The 17409-nt window shown below is 36.2% G+C and overlaps 1 protein-coding gene across 1 annotated transcript in view; it reads right to left on the bottom strand.

The window, feature by feature from the left end:
- LOC136033033 (probable nuclear hormone receptor HR38) overlaps positions 1-13315 on the bottom strand; it is a 28338-nt gene extending 15023 nt beyond the window's left edge. Inside the window, exons 1-2 of the mRNA XM_065713593.1 lie at positions 13034-13315; positions 2837-3186 (exon numbers count right to left, since the gene is read on the bottom strand). Coding sequence (XP_065569665.1) covers positions 2837-3186; positions 13034-13226 — 543 coding nt within the window. The 5' untranslated portion in view covers positions 13227-13315. The remainder of the gene's footprint in view (positions 1-2836; positions 3187-13033) is intronic.
- Between the last annotated feature and the right edge of the window lie 4094 nt (positions 13316-17409).

The following is a 17409-nucleotide window of genomic DNA, read 5'->3' as shown; positions in this document are numbered from 1 at the left end:
TCTTTTTTGAGATTCAAAGTAATCAGATGGCATATTTCCACCCCCCCCCCCACAGAAACACGTCGTATTTTCCCGAAAGGCATCTGACCAAAATTTTAAGATAAGTGATTTTTATCGTAGAAACTTTGAAAAGGACTCCATCGGTTGGAAACTGAAAGGGTTATTGCCCTCTTTAATAGTCAAAAGTGACTGGAGGACACCAGCCCTCCCACACCCATCATTTCCCCAAATAATTCCAATCAAAGTTTTGAGCTGTTTTATTTGACGTAGTTTGTAAGTCCAGAAATTAAGTTTTTGAGGATGAGAACCTCCCCTCCCCCAGAGTTCTCAGGACAAGGTTTGTAAGTTATGCCCCGAGGGAATACAAAAATTTTACGGAAAGTGTGGTCATATAAACTTCGAAGGGGCTAATTAGATTGGAAATTGGAAGTCTAAGCGCCCTTTTAAGAGTCAAATTTATCTGAGGGCAGCTATTTAACCCCATCACGTCATATTTTCCCCAAATGCATCCGATATAAATTTTGAGATAGCCATTTGTTCAAAAATAGTTCAAAGATCACATAACAAGGCCTTTGGGGTTAACACGACTCCTTTTACAGAAGGGGTGGTCTTGTGAACTTTATAGGAGGCTCATTTGATTGGAAATGTATAGTTCTAGTTCCATTTTAAGAGTCAAACGTGATGGAGGTAAAATAGCCCCCCCCCCCTGAAATCCTGTTTTCCCAAAAACATTCAATCAAAACTGCGAGACAGCAATTTTGTAACCAATAGTCCAAAGAGCATATAACAATGTCTTCAGTAACCAAATATAAGTAATATTTAGGCGGACGTTGAACTAAATCAAAACAAACTATGACCACGTCGACTATCGAAAAGGTAACAAAGCAATATCTCAAGAATAACTTCTATTATTAAGTTACAACTTAAGAGTAAGTTGGGGGGTATTTTGAACTAGCCAGAAGGCACTATGTTTGTACTTTTAATTCTACAACTGCAGTAACTGTAACTAAAATTAAATAAGAAACAAGTTCTTTTTTAACTGAAAGTAAGGAGCGACATTAAAACTTAAAACGAACAGAAATTATTCCGTATATGAGATGGGTTGTCCTCTCTTCAACATCACGCTCCTTACGCTAAAGTTTGACTCTTCCTGACAACTCTACTTTTTAAAACAATAAAAAAAAAAACTTTAGCGTAAAGAGCGGGGCGTTGAGGAGGGGACAGCCCCTTTCATATGGGGAATAATTTCTGTTCATTTTAAGTTTTAATGCTTTCAGTTAAAAAAAAACTTTTTTTGTTTAATTTATGGACGCTTTTGAATTAATGCAGGTTTTGATTTTGGCACACCGTACATGAATAATTAAAATGAAATGTGCATAATAATTTTAATTTTTTGGCTAAATGGCTTTCTCAAAATTTTGATTGGATGATCTTGAGAAAAAGAAATGGGGAGGGGGCCTAATTACCCTCCAGTTTTTTGGTTACTTAAAATGGCCACTAGAACTTTTAATTTTATTTAGGAACGTTTTTATTAGTAATAAATATAAGTAACTTAGAAACTAATTGACGTAACGAACTTCTATATTCGTATAATTTTATTAGGTATGTGAAGGGGTTCACCCTCTCGCCAATACATCGCCCTTTAGGCCAAAGTTCGAATTTTGTTCAGAAGCCAAACTCTGGATTCTTATAAAAGAAGCTTGAAAATATATAAAATATTATTTTGCTCTATGAAAAAGACTATATCACTAAAAAACGAACAGAAATTAATTTAAAAAACTTTTCCACAGAACAAGTTTTCGAAGAAAAGTAAAGAGTCCAAGTGAAGGGAGATTAGTGATTAATTTCTACCCTCTCCCCCTTTCTGTATTTCTACCCCCTTTCTGTATGTATCTCAAGTACCATGGGGTTAGGAAAATAGGGAAAAAAGGTGTTTTTAGAGGCTTATCATTTATATTTTATTATATTATATTTTGTTTATCAAGGACATTCCCGAATGAGCATTTGAATGGGTGTTATCTCAGTTTTATAGGACCACTGGATCAACAAAATCACCCCTGAGGAAAAACGACAAATAAACACGCAGCCGAGATCTTTCTTCTCGGAAAAAAAAAAGTAGAACTTCACATTTTTGTAGGTAGGAGCATGAAACCTTTAAAACTGGGCTCACTGATACCCTGAATTTGAGGGTGCAATTTTCATCAAGATGACTTGCCTTTTTGTGGATATTTTCTCCTTTGTCGAAAATCAGGCAAATTTTTTAGGCTCCTAGCTTTTGATAGGTAACTTTAAGCCAAACAAATTTGACATTTTTGGAATCAGCATAAAAAATCGATTTTTTTATGTTGTCAATTTTTATCAAAATTTCCTTTTTTAGCGTTCCAATTGCTACTAGCCCAAACTCTAATCACAATTAGAGTTTGAACTACTATTAGCCCCACAAATAGCCCTTTGCCATAAACTGTTCGAAAAAAAGTTTCTTTCCAGAGATATATTGACGAGATTCACAAAAGTACAGTATTTATAACACAGGGAATAGAAATGTAAGAGTCAAAGGGTAGAAGCATCATAATAATAAGTGTAGATAACTTCGAAGACCACACTGCCTTTCCATGACGAAAGTCATGGAAAGGCAGTGTTTGGAAAGGCATGGAACATGAAGTGTTTTACTGCTGATGATGAACACTGTATATGTGTTCGAAATATCCAGTTAAAATTTTTTACATCTGTTCACTGTCGATTAAAAAGGTTTCATCCCTATTTTGAACTGTTATACTTTAATAATAAGTGATGATAATGTTATGCTGATGAATAAGAACTATCATTAATACATTACCTGATAAATCAAATCTTCCGTGTTGACACTGTCCAACGCAAAATCAGACCCAAAATCTTGAAACCCGTTACTTTCTGAATCATCAAAGCTGCTCTGGAGATTTCCAAGAGAGGAAGCATGGCCTGAGGTGACTGATCTGAGGGATGGTGAAGCAGCATGAACTGGTGAATTTGCACCTGATTCTGCCGTGTCGTCAAAGCTCCCATACCAAGAAGGTGTAAAAAATTCGGGAAGTGATTGAGCGTAGTTACTTTCTAAGACACTTTCAGGTGGTGGGTTGGATTGGGTGGCGTTTTCTACCACCTGCTCCTTGGGGTTCAACGCCGTGGCTGAAATGGGGTGGTTGGTAGCTATAAAGAAGGGAGAGTCATGTATTTTTTGCTTCGCCATTTTTCCTCATGAATCTAGAAACTTAGATACAGAAATATAATATAGGTACAGAAACATTAATGACACAACACGTGACATAATTTATATTCTGTATTAATCTCCAAAAACTAAAATTTAAGCTTTTTTTAATCTAATTCCACAGGAAAATAAACATTTATCCATACTTAGCATTTTTCCCTTTAGTTTTCCGTGCTACAGTTAAATGTCAGAGTGATATGATGAAACATGTCAAGTCAGTGAAAAACATCATGGACTTAAGACAGCATAACTGAGTGTATCACGTCAATAAGGCAAATCTATAAAATCACACGGAATAGCTTTGAAATCCAAAATAGTAGCTGCATAGAAGGATGAAACTAGGATGCAAACGAATACCAAACATTTTGATTCATATTCTGTGTCATATTTCCCTGCGATAGATGACTGATTGTACAATTATGTACATATTTATGTATTATATGATACACATAATTTAGAATCAATACTAAATTAATAAATTTTAAAACTGAAAAGAACCAATTCTGATACTTTTCATTTATTAGGGACTTGAAATAGCTCAATCCTTCTGGGTGTATCTTGGTAATATACTATCTTATTTTTACCATCGGAACAGATTTCAACAAGACATGAAAATGGAACAGAATGATGGTTAGAACTGAATTTTAATGACCATCAATTTTTACCTTTTCGACGTTTCTCCTTCTTCATCCCTAAATTTAATCGGTTTATACATGCCCTGCTATTTCTAAACTAACCATCAGTCTAACCTCAGTTCTGTTAGCTAGAAAAATTCTCCCATGGGAAGGAAGGGGACAATATTGAAATCAGTGACATTTGAAGACCATGGACTATGAATTTTCCCCATGAGAGTCCAAGTTAGAAAATACGTTCATAAAATTAATATCCACAGGTATTAAATTTCCCTAGATAGAAATTCTATCAACCGAGATATATTGCTTCATATTAAACAGAGATTAAAAAATAACAAAAACCCTTGAGTGCACAAAGTTCTTTTTTATTTAGCAGTGACGCTATCTGGGTGGCAGAGACTGTGCATAGCCAAAACCCAAGGGAAGAGGGAATAGGAGATTTTTTTCGACAGATCTGATAGTTCGAAGACGTGTTTACCTTGTGAAACATCCTGGTTTTTATACACTTTCCCCAGGCAGTAGGACATAATTTTGGGGGTTCCCCCAATCCTATAACCACTTTTACACTCATGGCCATAAAACATCATTGGTGTCGACCTTTAAAGAGCTTGCTTAGCAAGTACCGTGACTGAGAACCGTTCATATATACGTGATTCTTGTAATTTTTTCCTTATAGTACTAGAGTGAAATGTCATATGGCACCAAAAACATCACCTTTTGGTGCCAGTTCCAGCGTTGAAATAGCCAAGAAACATTAGAAAAACGTCATTGAAATCACTGTCTCTGAAAAACCATTGCTTGGCTTACTGTTCATCATGGTTGCAGTAATTGTTGCAGCCAAGTAAAGTAAGGTTCATGCTAACAAAAAAACACATTTTAAAAAAAAATGTCTTGTGAATAAAATGTTACAACTGAAGCTAATTTGGAAAAATTAATTTTTATACGAAAAAAAATATTAGAATTTCGAAAAGAGCCTGATACCCTTCAAACATAGGGCGATGTCAAATCAAAATGCAGAGTACATTTTTGAAACTCCCATTGTCAATAACTCTTCAACAAGGGGCTAGTTTTGCATAATCATGCAAGTATAAAGAAACATCTTTGGTAGGTTTATCGGCACTAGTTTAAAGAAATGTTGCAAAGGCTGCGGAGCAACTATTTTTGTTCATTCGTAGTTTTAACTTGGCCTTTTACTTTCATAAACAACAAAATACAAGTAGAATAACATTTTGTTGGTTATGAAGGCAATGTGGTCTTCGTCAATATTTACCTCTTTATTTTCACCAGAAAACTCTTTTTTTAGTATAGCATAACCACAAAGCCAGTAATGTACTCAAGTTCACGATTATACGAGTTAACGATTACAAAGATACACAGTGCAACAGTGTAAGTAGAGTGAATATCGCCACAACAAAAGACCCCCCGCCCCGGCCATTTCCTGAAAAACCGAGAGAAAAACCCATTAGAACGCGCAAAACTTTGTTATTATGCCTCAAACAAGCCTTTTTTGAAGGCTTAGCCCCATATTTTTGAAACATTCTACTCTCGAAAAGCTATATTGTCTCTATCTAGTTGCGATTGACTGTTAGTCTGGAGAGCTATCCAGGGTTGCCACCCAGTGAGAAAAAATCACTTGATTTTAGTGATTTTTTTGTTGTTGATTTAGTGAGTTTTTGTTTATGCGATATAAAAAATCACCAGAAATAGTGATAAATCACTAGGGGTAGCAACCCTGGAGCTACCGTGAGTCTGGAGTACTTACGCTTAACAAATTCTGAACATCTGCATTTCAGATGTCATGCGAGGCAGAAAAAAACGTCTGGTCCTGCTGCAAGATCACAAGATCTAGCTACGATTGCATAAACTGAAGGTATTCGTAACATTGGTATCATTTTTGGGAAATATCTCTCTGTAGACCTAATATTTCAGTTGTTTCAAAAACTGTATACCTTAAACAAGTTGCATCTACCTCTATAATCTGATCAGAAAACTTTCGGTAATTTAATTTTTTGTCTATTCTTTCCTTGAATCTTCATACTAATAAAATCAAACTGTTTAACAGGAGCCGCTAATATACGCCACGTGATTCTTGGCTCTATTATTAGTTGTACATTGCCCATCTCCTCATTACAAACGGCAAATATGGAGAATATATCAATGTTTTCAAGAAACCGTGATAAAAACCACCATCGACAAAATTTACATCACATGCTTTTTTCCGTTAATTTCCTTAGATACGAAAAGGCTTAGATAGAGTCAGAGATAAAGCTTTGACGTCAAACTCGTATCACATGGCTATTAGCTCAGCTGACCTGTCCCATGACGCAAACAGCTTTGGTAATCAATGTAAGAGAAGATGTGACTTAAGAAAAGTTAGAAATACGGCCAAGAATCTTTTGTTTATTTTTCTAAATCAAACCGAATCTCGTGAAAAATCAAATGACGTTAAAGTTACGATGTGATAGTTTTTTTTTTTCCTGTGGTTATGAAATATAACAAAGGTTTGAATACGTGTTCTCAGGCTGTAGCCAGACATTGCTTAAGAAATCACATTTTTGACAGTTGAACACTGGAAAGTTGGAGCTAATGAACTGATTAAAATAATCAAATAGAATAAATAAATAATACTTTGATAATGCCCAAAACTCCACAGTGTTTCTCCTTCTCATTGCCTTTATCAATGATGATAATTTTATTGCAGAACATCCCTCTGTACAGGTCTCTGAGGGATGCAATGTAAATTAAAATTACATTATTAAATTCACCATGTCAGAGAACCAGGGATGATCAGTCGACCTATTGGTGGTAGAATATCGAGCTGGATTATTCTGATAAAATTTAAATTTCTGACCTTTTTTAAGCAACAAACAAGTATCATTATTCAGAAAAGCCCCAATTCGTGACATTGTACACCAGAAGACAACAATTTGGCCCGAAAACTGTCAAACTAAAATCTAACAATATTCTAAGATAGCCAATCAATTTGGGAAATTACGAAAACATATTTATTTCACCTGCTTACCTCAGAGGTATAACTAACCGGTGTTAACACATTTATTCCTGAACATGTGTACATTTACCATAAGTGTAAATTAAAACATGCATTGAAAACATCAATCCCAGATTCAACATTAACTGTATCACGGTTGCGGTAATAGCACGGTTGCGGCCATGGTAGTCGGAAATTTAAAAAGCGGTTTAACAAAGGAGACAGTGAGAATGAATTTTCATTTAAAGCTGATTTAAGAATGGTAAATATTATTTCTGTGAGTCTTAATAGCAAAAGTTTATTGCAAAAACAAATTTATGAGACTTTCCTGAGACCCCCGAGCCTGAAATCCCCACAATGAAATCGGATCGAACTGAAAGATGCATTATTTGATTCAACATGGTCAAAAATCTTATCGAGGATAAATGTCCCCCACTTTGAAAAACAAGGAAAATCACATTTTTTGCATGCGAAGCATGTATCCTTCTTGTTTTTTCTTCTTCACCAATAGGTACGGAAGGGGGAACGTCACAGCTTTTTTAAGGGCTCAGTTGAAAGCTTATTTCATATCTACGTGCTCTTTTACATTCGGATCTATGACGTCATCATAAAGACTGCATTGAATAAAAGCCATTTCTACAGAGGAAATGGCTGGGAAACATAAAAACAGAATGATTCAAACCCCTCTGGTCAAAAGCCCGAAATCCGAGGTTCACAATTCCACCTCTTGTATGCTCACTTTACCAACCCCTTCGTCAGTTTCATAAACCTTCTGCTGACTAGCACACCTAGCAGGCTACAGCAGCATCGAAAAGATGTAAAAGTTTAGTGGCTCTTCTCAAACTCTTGATCATATCTAACTTGCTTTTTGTCAATGTGTCTTAGTAACCCCATAGCAAAGCATAAGTGTACATACTAAGCAGAAGTATCCATACATATACTTATGTTGTGCGCCATAGCAAGAGCTATAAGATGCCTTAAAGGGTAATTTTTTGTGTCATCACTGGAGTTGAGTAAAACTTACGATTTACAGAAAACCAAGCTTGCTTGAGAGTTTTTAGTAAAGAATTTAGCTTATACGAAAAACAAATTATTGATTTCATAGCCGACGAAAGACGTATTTTCAGTAAAACGCAATTTTTTTTAGAATTCAACACATATAGGGAGATATCACTGCGCACGAAATATCGGCGGGACGGAGATAAGTGAAGTTTCTATTGTTGGGGGGGGGGCATTTACACTATAGCCTTGCTTAATTTGGCGGAATGGTTTTGGCATAACCGTGCTATAATAGATGCTAAAGAGATTATTATTCCACTGTCATTGTCAATATATTTTCAGAGTAAAAGAAAAGACCACATTCGTATGCTTACCTGCACATAGGTAGAAGGGACGGGATAAGAACAAGTGTCCGATTAAGAGGTAAGAACAAGGATTGTATGAAAAGTCCAGTCTTTGAAATTTTTCATGAAGATGTTTTTTCATTTGAGCATGAAGACTAAGGGGCTGAGGGGACTCTGGCCCCTTATTTTCACGATAACTCTATTATATTGTATAAAGAAAATATACCTAAATGATGCATGTCAATCTTGAATCGTTCATACAGTGAAATTTTTCGACAAAGAGCGAGGGGGGGGGAAACAAAGAAAAAAAAATATATTTAAATGTTTTCTCTTTTACAACGTCAACAAATCCAAAATTACTGATATTTCCAGGAATGAAAATCAATTAATATTAAACTTTCAATCTTTATTAACCAGTTCTATTTAGTAATTTTAGTTGTTATGGCGATTTTCTTCCTTTTTTGCTTGTATTATGAAAGATAAAAACACACAGTCCAGAATAAAATTGTTTTCAGCAAAGCCCGAACGAAGCTCTAGTCTTTAGAAAGCTTCGGGGCGTTAACCCTTCTCCTGTTTGGTGTAATCTTTGTTTGTTTTAAGCTTGCTTTTATTACTCATTGTAATTTCTCTTCGTCTTGGACCTCATTTATTTATCGATAGTGATTTTTGTTCAACACAACTTCAAAATTTATAAGTGAGCATCTGAAGAATATCAAGGAGGATGCCTGATTCCTCGAAATTCAGTTTTTTGAGCCAACTGTTCATCACTTTAGGGGGAGGAGGCTTTTGTCATTTCTTAGGAAGAATACCCTCTTTCCACGCACGTGCGAATATGCATATAAGGATAGTAACATACATTCGACTGAAAAATCGTGATTTGGTTGAGCCCAAGCAACGCCCCAATTGCGAAAAACCCATAATTTTATTTCTACTACTGTTTCCCATTATTGAGAATATATAATCAAGCAGTCAATTAGCTAATGGAAACCACACCCGAGCCTCCAAAAAGTAATGATAAAATTCCAAGAAAGAGGAGACAGATGTGATTTAACAGTCGACAGAATGGGACATTCTGGTTCATATAAAATTGTAATGATCCACTTTGTGCTTCTTTGTGCTTATATCTATTAGCAAATGAACTAACCTCCTTTTTATACAATCCTAATAAGGGGGGAATTAATACCAAGTTTACTTCTCACTCAATTGGACTATCTGTCTTGGCTTTTTCTACAATTAGCCATGACTTGATGCCCACAACTATTCAATTTCAATTCAATTGGACTATCTGTCTTTGCTTTTTCTATAATTAGCCATGACTTGATGCCCACAACTATTTCATTTTAATTCATACTCTAATGATTTTTTAATCAAAATGGAATAGTTGTGGGCATCAAGTCATGGCTAATTGTAGAAAAAGCCAAGAAAGACATTTGGCAAACCTTAATTATTCAGGGATAAATCGATCGTTTACAATCAATAAGGGCACTTATATGTTATAGCGCCTATGTTAAGTTCTTCATTCATTAACACAATGTAGAACCGGTGTCTTCGTTAATTTCTGTCAGCTTAGCGTTAGACAAACAAAGACAAGTGACAGAATAAATGGGAAATACATAATTTGGGCTATATATTTGCACATTAGGGGGTTGGAGGTTAAGTATTTGGACACTGTGAAGTTAGAAAACAATTTTTACTTCATAACATGCAGAAAAATTGTACCTAACACATTTTGCATGTAGACCCGTTATATACTTTACCCCTCTCCCTAATGTACAAATATAGGCCATATTTGTTTCTAAAACATCATATTTTCATCATACTTTACGATATTTTATTAAGATTAGTCAGAGAATAGGTTCTACTTAGATGAAGAACTTAACATAGGCGCTATAACATATAAGTACCACGATAAGTATTAAATGTAAAATCGAAGTTGTGAGTAATTGTAATTAGCAGCTATTATATTACAGGAAAAATAGTAGACATTTATCCCTTTTTGAGATTGCCATTAATTAATTTGAATAGCAAATAATCCTGCAAGAACGTTTAAACCAAAACCAAGAAAGAAAGAAAACGTTTTCTTTCTGGTCACCAAAACATATTATACTGATACTATTCGATTCTTTAACTAAAATTTAAAAGTAAGACTGAAAAAAAAAGTTAAACTTAGATTTGACCGAAAATCAATGAAATGGAGACAGCTAGATTTCAAAATTCAAAGGAATCGGGGACGTAAGCAACAGCTTGTTTTGAGAGACCTCATATTTGGGATGGAGATAGTCCGTGATCTTCAGCCCAACTTCCCCCAAGAGTGAAATGAACAAAAACAAACATAGGCTAATATAGTAGAAACGTTAAAAAATATGCATTTTATGTGGGGTAGATCCTATTGACGCCTCTCCCCCTTTGTGCATTGGCTTTCCTGGAAGTAAACCAAAGACCAAACAGTGATTCGAAAATCACTAATACAATACGATTATGTAAATACGAAGGCGTTACATGACATATCAGTGAAAAATGAGTTATATATCGATTCTACTAAAATCAGTCATGCCCGATCAATTGCTGAAATCAGAATGCACATTCCCTTTTCTTTCTCTAGAATATTCTCAATTTTACAATCCGTTCATAAAGTTTTATAATCGGATTTTGACCCGTTTGCAGACCAAAAAGCGTTAAGTTCATGAGTCTTCCACAGTCGCAAAGATACTCACATATCTCGAGAGAGATATGGAGGCATATTTTCCGAAAGAGTTTTTTGATTCTCCTGAACATTTTTGAAAATGTCACTTAGTGCCTTTCTTATTTCAAGGCCTAATGAGGTTTTCTTTCAATATTGTTTGTCAGACGCTTTAAATGAAGAGACCGGTCAAGAATTTTGTTATCTATGTGACTTAGAATAGGATACACTGACGGTAGCAGACGGTACTTTACGCTTCTTATTTAGATACTGAACAAGATATGAGTTAGATTCAGAGAGGGGCTAGATTCCTCCAAAATTGAGATGCCCAGCTTTGTTTTAAATTTCAAAATTAAAAGGCGGAAAATTTGTTTTTTTTTGGGGGGGGGGACTTACTTATATCTATCTTAACTGAAGGATAGCTTCTTCTGTAGACCTTAAACCATATTTCCTCCGGATCCATTGGTGGCGCATAGGGCGTCGATGAAGCCACTGCATTCGTCCTGAAACAGTGCTACAGCAGTGAGGTCTTCCCATTTAGGTATAAACGAGGTTTCGGCCGTCCTTAGGTCTCAGTAATAAGCAGGCTATCGAAGGAAGACGACCTTCTTTCAGTCAAGAATCGTGTCCGAGGGCGCACTGGATTCATTATCAGGGAAGGAGATAATTCGTCCAAAACTACTGTCAACTTCTCCATTGTCAGGTCTTTTTTTTTTGGGGGGGGGGGCAGATAGTCACCCAGCCCTCCTCCTTTATCCAGGCTTAGACAGGCTGTCACGTCAATGAAGCTAATGACAGGCGGGGCTTCTTCTGAAATACTATTTAAACTCAACTAAGGAATCCTGTCCATAACGACAAAATTAAATACCTTGCGCATAAAAAGACCTTATTATCAGACCATTTATGCTAATTCTAAAAATGTAGAATTCATTAAGTTTAAGGTTACCCATCTAAAGTTTTGACTCTATGACGATTTGCTTACATATAAAAAAAGATAGACCCCCCATGCCCTCTGAAAGAGAGGACAAAACTTTGATGGGAACCGCAACATCAAATTCAACTTATTCGAGCTCAAGGATCGAAGTTTTAACCCCCTAGCTTAAAGAGAAAGAATATCATACCTTTCTTTGGAAAGATAGTCAGAAGAACGTGTCCAAAATAACTAGTTCGGAAACAGACAGCATTTTTTAACAAAAGAAGATAGTTTTTAAATGTCCAATCTATAGTAATACACTTCAAACTCTAGAATGAAAAGCGTAGTTTGTTGCGGGTGGTTGGTTCCCTCATTTTTTTTTTAGAAAACCCTACTTTATTGCGTAAAACAAATATGCCGAGTTGGATCCCTATTCTCGAAGCATTGTACATCATAAACAAAATCTAAAATTTAGCATTAAGAGTGGGGTTTTCATAAGGGTCAGTAACGCCCCACATATTCAGAAGAACCGTGGAGGGTTTGTAGTATTTTAAAACAAATACAGCTAATCAAACCCTTTCATTTCTCAAAGCATTGGTGATACAAAATTCAAACTTGTACCCCATTGATTTTAAGCAGGAGCATCCGTTCTGGAAGAGGCGAGACAAAAAAAACCTCCTCCTCCCTGGGGCAAACTAAAAATGCATAAAGTGGGCTTGCTTACAGGTAACATTACCTATAGAGCGAAGCGTATTAGTCTATGAGCCCCGTGGACAACGGGGCGAGGTCTGTATTCTATATCTATTTTCATAAACTTCGTTTGAGGTTTTTTTTTCTTTTTTTTTGAGTTTTCTCACTGTTTGTTGAATAAATATAGAATACAGACGTCACCCCGCTGCCCACGAGGCTCATGGACTAATATGCTTCGCTCTATAGGTAATGTTACCTGTAGGCAAGCCTACTTTATACATTTTTAGTTTGCCCCATGGAGGAGGAGGTTCAGCCAGAAATGGATACGCTTCTCTAATAATGACAAGGAGACAATATGTGATCGTCAGAATCCTGCTATATGCAGTAATACGCACTTTAGAGCACTTGGAACGAAAGTAAACATTTACCCAAATTTGTTAAAAGTGACCTTTCAAACCTTAAAAGATGATGACCATGATCCCCCCTTACATACCAAAAATGGCGTATTTATGAATATGAAGATTTTGTCTTGAAACTAATACCTGGGTAAGGGTAGGATGTCCACGTTGAATCCAGGGTAATCCAGTCAAAGTCTCTAATTGTATCTTCGTAAGGCTGTACACTTTTCTCAGAATAAAACTGAAATTCAAAGTCACTCAAGCACTGATGCCGACTTGAATCTCCGTTATTCTGCCACCAGCAGCTACCTAGCACGTTTTCATATTTGCATGGCATTGCCAAAACATATATATTCCTCTTCTAGAGCCCCTTGGCACACATGAACCTAGCTGGCCCACAGATGAACTGACAATTTACAATCCGAAACATCTTGAATATAATCTCTTATCTAGGAACCGTGACGTTCTTTATGACGGCTTAAACTTGGACCAATGCTAGCAATTTCCACCTTAGAAAATATCCTGCGCGCATCATGAATTGTTGACGCTTTCTGACGTAGTGATACACTCTTTCTAAAACAGGTAACAGGTACTAAGTGTTCTATAGTTTAGATTCCTTTACGGTGCCGTCACAGATTTATGACCTTCGTATTGCTAAAGGACTTTGATAGAAAAAAACATTAAAGGAACAATTCTGAATGCATTTTGAAACAATCAATAAATAAGTTTTTTTGTGAATTGGAAGCTTGGCAAATAATACAAATTGTGAATGACATCCGAAAGAAATTCACCGCTTTCTAGTCTCAGCAATAAGCTACTCTATCGAGGTTTTTGCCTAAAAATGAAAGAGAATAATCACGTCCCTTCGCTGACTTTTCACTTGGTGCTTTTATAAGAAAATTCTTTAAAAACTAATAAGAAAATTCCAAAATTAGAAATGATTCAAACTGCACATTAATTATTGTTTTTATAAGCCAATTTGAATAGCTTTGTAATAATTGTACACCAGCTTATTTTTCATACTCAAAACACATAGTGGGAACAGAATTAATCCGAACATTTCGGATCTCATAGTTGATCTCTTCTAACTAAAACGACCAATGTATCTTCTATGTCATGCTTCTCTCTAATTGATTTGGCTTCTGGAAGGATCGGATCAGACTAAGCTATTGTATTTCTATTGAAAAAAAATTGAATAGAGAAACTCTAAGTATAATGTAAAAAGCCTCGAGTCATCTAGTACCGCCAAAACTAAAGGTATTCTAAGACCTTACAGACCTTACACATCTTACAGACCTTACACTTTAGAAACCTCAAAATTATTTTCATGTACGGCAGTGAAGTTCTAAGACCAACCAAAAAGACTTAACGGTCGGTAATGCAGAGATTTGCTTGAGCAGATTTCGAAAAGCAAGAAAACTCCCAATAGTTTGTCACGTCTGCTGTTTTCGCCGATGACAGTAAATCTGATGTGTAGGAAATTAAAATGAAAAAGTTCGTCTTGTAATAAGTTTGCTTTTGTTCGGAGCCAAGGGCAAGTTGAGAAGAAAAAAATTAGGAGGAAAATGTCGGGATTCACTAAGCCTGGTTTGGTTAATCTTGTCTTTCAGAAGGACAGAAGACATTCTACCTTTCATTTTACATTTCAGTTGTCATCTTTCAGAAAACATCTTACTTTCAGAAAGACAGGGGATGCAAAACATTTGATGACGCAAAGAAGCTTGACTTATGCATTTGCACGCATTTAGAACTAAGATTGTTGAAGTTAACATTTTAACTAAGGATGGACAGCCCATACAGAGCAAAATTAAAATCAGAAAAACATCTTCGAGAAAATTGATGTTTAAATGTTTCTGCATTTATTAGGGAGATGGAAAACTTAACTATTGCGCACCTTGACATCCCATGACAGTACAGAGAAGTTTGCAAACAAAATAAGGACAATCATGGTTTTGACGATAGCTGCAACCCAGTAAAGAGCGAAATACAGCCAATAGTAATCAAGCTTAGAAACACTTTTTTTTAAATGTCTAGTGAGAAAAAACTCCATTTGTATTTGATTCAGTAATAATAACTATTATTTTGAATAATCTTAATAGTAAATGCTTATTGCGAAAAAGAATTTATAGGAATATAGATAAAGAGCCTGAAACATCTCTAAGATGGAGTCAGATCGAAAGGAAAATGTCCCGTTGTCATCGCCTTGACCGAAAACTATATACAGGACACTTGCAGGCCCCCACCCTGAACGGCAAGGAAAATCCTCTTTTGTATAGGAAGCACTCTTGAGTTTCCTTCTTCTTTTTTCTCCAGGTATGATAGTATTGCAAATCATCCAAGAATATCAGGAGAGGGCTCACTTGGAGGAAAATCGCCATATTCAATGCTCTTATCGAGTAACAAAAGAGATCGCACCACAAGCAAGTGGTATTTTCTTCCAATTTGTGCCACCAGACATCGAATCCAAGAGAATGGAGATTCTAAGATAGCCTATAGATTGTCCATGCTTAAACCGTAAACAGTAGGTTTTCAGTTCTGTCAATTTGAAAAACAAGAAAATAGGTTTTTTTCTATAAATTGTTGCCAGCAGCTTGATATTAGAGACCCCAAAGGTCGAAAGCCTTGGAAATACCAGGGAATGCAAATTCTAAAAGAGCCAATAAATTTTTCAATGTCTAAAACCCTAGACAAGAGGCTTTTAGCCCCCTCGTTCTGGAAAATGAGGAAATAGATTTTTTTTTTCACTGTAAACTGTTGCCATCAATTTGATATTACGGATCCTGAAGGTTGAAAGGCTAGATCATGGCTGGAAGGAATTTGTAGGTGCACGGATTGGGGTCTTTCCTTATGCTCTCTGACAAGCAGATTACGGTAATTAACCGTAAGTAAAAAACAATATTTTGCTATAATCGTTAGAATTATATAGTTTGTTAATTCTTTCAAGTAGGGTTAGCTGTCTATCGCTAGATCATAGAGATATGCTCAATTAAGTTCCTTTGATAAATTCACCTTCAGAAACTCTTCGTTAACTGCCATATGGCCCTTTTTGGTGTCATTTCTAGAACGAAAAGGCTGAAGTACAACGATGGTTTTATTAATCAACGAGGGGTTATAAATCTCTGCAAACTTACAAAGAGCGAACCACAGTTCGCTACTGAAACTAAGATAATACTGAAACTACTAAAAACTAAGCTTTATTGAGTTTTTAGAGTTAAAATCGTACCGTGGAATTTACTGTTTTAACAGCCATTGAAACCGTTATGAATGGTCCTTTTATTTTCTGCAGACCCCCTAAAGATTTTCCTGCTTCTAACCCTGTTTTCTTGCGTTGGTTTTGCGTTTTCAGTAAAGCGCTAGTTTTTCAAAATTCTGCAAATATAGGGGAAAATCCCGAGCCAGTTTGTTCGAAACAGTTTTTCAAAAATATGTTGCATAAACCGCAAAGCAGCAATTTTTGTTCGTTCAAAGTTTTAACTTCGCCCTTTACTTTCATCAGAAAAACTTAAAAAAAAAAAAAATACGTGACAAAGATGCAAATATCTCTAGCAAAAAATTATAGAATGTCACAAATAAAACCTATATTTAATACCCTTAAACAAATCATGTCTTCGTTTTATTGTCCAAGTTAAACAAAGATCAGTCACCCATTAGGCGCCACTCATCAGAAGCAAGCGGTACCTGATTCCCAGAACTGGTAGTAGCAAGATAACTTTTTTCTCTCATCTCAGACTTTTTTCTCACACGACTGATGGCACTTCACACATATATCCAGCGGGATTGATCCTCCAGGCCCGATTTTAGCTGCCATAGACCCTGGACAGTACAGCCAGTGGTTAGGCAGTGACTCAAATTAGACGCACTAGGTCCAAGGTCCAAAGTTACACCATGAGATTCAGCGTATTAGAGACCTTTGCTGTAGTGGTTTTAACCTCCTATCTACAACAAGAGCCAAGAGCTCATATGACACTTGTGACAAGGTCGGAACCTAAAATTAGACTTGGTACTAGAATTATCGATTTTGCTGTTCGCCCAGAAGCACCAAACTCTCCAAAGGACTGGAACCCCCTCCCTCCCCCCAAATCCCCCAAAGAGAGTGGACCCGGTCCGGTTATGTCAATCACGTATTTAGGACATGTGCTTATCCTCGAATTCACCAAAGCACTAGAAATCCTCCCAACTCCCCCAAAGAGATCGGATCTGGTCCAGTTATGTCAATCACTATTTAGAACTTGTGCTTACTCTCCCCATCAAGTTTCATCCCGATCTCTCCACTCTAAGTGTTTTCCACGATTTCTGGTTTCCAAGATTTCTGCTTCCCCCTCCATCACCCGGATCCAATCTGAATTAAAAACGGAGCATGTGAGACAAGAGATATTTCTATATATCAAGTTTCATTAAGATCCAATCAACCATTCGCAAGATAAACACATTCGACCCCAGACGGTCGAATCGGGGAAGCGACTATTTCTAATTTAATCTGGTTCGGTCCCTGATACGCCTGCCAACGTTCATCGTCCTAG

The sequence above is a fragment of the Artemia franciscana genome, chromosome 11 (assembly GCF_032884065.1).
Source record: "Artemia franciscana chromosome 11, ASM3288406v1, whole genome shotgun sequence".
Classification (NCBI taxonomy): domain Eukaryota; kingdom Metazoa; phylum Arthropoda; class Branchiopoda; order Anostraca; family Artemiidae; genus Artemia; species Artemia franciscana.
Note: the sequence above shows the minus strand (reverse complement) of the source record. Positions and strands in the feature narration are given on the sequence as shown.